Here is a 3,098-nt window from a genome sequence, read left to right on the forward strand (position 1 = left end):
TAAAAGTAATCTACTATTGAAGACTTTTTAAATAATTTAGACGCATTATATTGACTGAATATAAGTGATCAAATTAGTTCTTTCACTTATTTATCCAGTCATTCTTTTAACTTAATTTTATGTCAATATTATTTGTTGTATGTAAACAATACAGGATTATTTGAGGTAAGAATTGTTTTAATTTTTATTTAATAAAATATTCCTAGATACTAAAAAAAGTCAAAAGGATTTTTTTAAAAAAAATTAATTTATCAGAAACTCATTCTTTTTTCTATTTTCTATAAATTATATCTCTTTTACAATATTTTTAACTTTTATTTTATAAGGTCCACATTAATGATTGTTTCTTAAATACACAAAAAAAAAGTTTTTCTCATTAAAAAAAAGAAATTGATATCTTACAAAAAAAGAATAATTATATATCTACATACCAAATTGGATGGATTACCTAAATTTCTTTATATTTTTGAATAAATTTATTAATTTATTAATTTCATTATTTCCACTAAACCAATTTTTAAAATTTTTTTTGAAAATATTTAATATTTATACATGCCTGAAACCAATTAGTTTATACAAAAATCATAATTTTTATAATGTTTTTTTTTAATTTTTATTTTAATATTAGTATATATAAATAAATCAACAAAATTTATCTCCAGCAGTAGTTAAAATCTATGGTTTCTCAAGCGACTTTAAATTCTTTCATATTAGCAGATAGATTAAAACATTTTATTGAATGATTAATTATCAATTTTTTACTTAAAATAACTTCTAAACTTTTTTGAACACAAAAATCAAATATGCTCATATATCAGTTTCATAAAAAATAAAAAATAAAGCTTTATTGATCATTTAATACTAAAACAACTAATAAATCATCTTTGATTAAATTTTCATATATAAGAACATTTCACCACTCCTTCATTAATATATTTTTTAACTATAATTTTATGATAATTTGTAATATAGTAATTATCTCTATCATTAATACCAAAACAATACAAAGGCTGTTCTCTGAAACTTTCAAAAAATTGGGTAAAAGTATCAATTGAATACTTCCAAAATCCACTTATAAAATAGAATTTAAAGATTTTGGAGAAAATGAAATAATAATTCATCTCCTATATTATTATCATTTTCATTTATAAAAAATTCTAAACTATTTAAACTTATTGCATTTAAAGACCTACAATTTAATAATAATGATTTTATATGAATAAAATCTTTAGGTTCAATATATGTACGTAAATCATTAATCTTTGGGCAATTATCAGAAATTGCTTTAATTAAAATTCCTGCTTCTTTAGCAGTTTTATTGGTAGTTATAATGATTCTTGTAATATTTCCTATAGTTTTTTCAATTAATAAAGATATCTCTTTAAAGCTAAGTAAATGACCATCTATTAATGTTAGTTCTTGAAGGTTTGGAAATTCATAAATTGCAAGGTATTGTTGAATTTTTTCATAATTTTCCCAATGAAAAATTGTTAACTTTTTTAGATTTACAAGTGTTGTTAAAGATGAAAGTACAATATTATAAATTGAGTTTAGATGAAGATCATTTATAATAGTTCTATTTCTTGCTAATGCTTTGCTTAGTTCTTTGCCAGTCTTTTCATCAATCTCTGTATAAATATTTAGTTTTTTTAAATTCCTCTGGGCATCAATCAAGTAAAATATATCAGGAATACTACAAAAACTATTGATAGATAAAGTATTTAAATCTTTACAAATTTGTGCTAACTCATAAAGAGCATCAGAATTCACAGAATCAATATCAATATATAACTCATAGAGTTGAGAGAAGAAAATTGATGCTCTTGGAAATAAAGTTAAAGGCTGATGAGTTGTCCAACATAAATATTCAATATTTTTACATTGACTAATAAATAACTTGTAAATTTCTTGCTCCATAAGATTTCTTCTATGATCATTACAAAAGTTCTTTAACACTATATCAATGATTTTGTTCATTTTATCAGAGGATAGATGTCTGCAAAAACTGATATAATTAAATAATGGAAATTTTAAGAGTGTTGAAGGAGGTAATTTAATATCATTATCTGATAAAAGTTTTTTTGAAGAGGATGGTAAGAAAGAAAGTATAACATTGCAAAGTTTTTCATTTATTGAATATAGTGAATATTTCCTCCATAAGATAGGAACCACAATGTTACACCACTTTTTATTGACTAAAAGACAAGAATGTAAAGACTTCTTATCATATTCAAGTATATTAATTATAAGAAAAGACAATCAAGATTGATTTCTTCCATTATTAGAGTTTTTAATGTTTTGAAAGAGATTCCCACATAAATTGAAAGTTATCATAATTAAACATATTTTCTTTACAATTATATTAGTCAATATGATTAATTACTAACATTTACTTGTTAAAAAGGTATGATTCCATAATGATGATGTAATTATGTGTCTTTTTGACAATAACTCTACATATAATGTCTAAGAGTAGTAATTAATAAGATCTACAAGTTTTTCAAGGTGGCATTGTTGGCAGATCAATAGTAAAAGATATTATTCCTCAGTATCATATAAACAAAAATATGTATTTTTTTTTATTTATAATCAATAAAGCTAAATCACATTAAGCACAATATAATCATGTCAATATTTAGTATGTGCTGAGAAGAGTATGGGATTGTTAATATTTCTTGATCAGTTTTTCATCCAGAGATCCAACTCAAAAAATTTCGATAAATGTGCAGACAGTGCATATATTACGGAACTAATCACTGTACTATATAATTTATTCTTGAAGTTTTGCATATACTCAAGCTTTTGCATGTATTAATAATTGAAAAGGTCCCTTGTTGATCCGGAAACACGATCCCAGTGTCTATTATAATTTTAAGGAGTATCTGTTGATCTGATTTTTGTGATAAATCATAATGACGTAATTTCCTCCAAAGATTTATTCTAAAAATCGATCCTTAAATCCACCACAAATCATATAAAAAGGTGAGGCCTTATTTTAGTGAATCCTTCGTAAGTAAAGCAAAAAAAAAATAAAAAGAAATATTCAAACTTACCACTATTAACATTAACAATATCAACATGAGTATATTCTGCAAAGT

The 3,098-nt window shown here is 23.0% G+C and overlaps 1 protein-coding gene across 1 annotated transcript; it reads right to left on the minus strand.

The window, feature by feature from the left end:
- Nucleotides 1-1,086: 1,086 nt before the first annotated feature.
- OCT59_028865 (uncharacterized protein) lies at nt 1,087-1,977 on the minus strand (the record flags this gene model as incomplete). The annotated part of the gene is made up of 1 exon (XM_025327285.1): nt 1,087-1,977. The coding sequence occupies one exon, from the start codon at nt 1,975-1,977 to the stop codon at nt 1,087-1,089; it is 891 nt and encodes a 296-aa protein (XP_025172049.1).
- Nucleotides 1,978-3,098: the final 1,121 nt, after the last annotated feature.

This window comes from Rhizophagus irregularis, chromosome 8 (genome assembly GCF_026210795.1).
Source record: "Rhizophagus irregularis chromosome 8, complete sequence".
NCBI lineage: Eukaryota > Fungi > Glomeromycota > Glomeromycetes > Glomerales > Glomeraceae > Rhizophagus > Rhizophagus irregularis.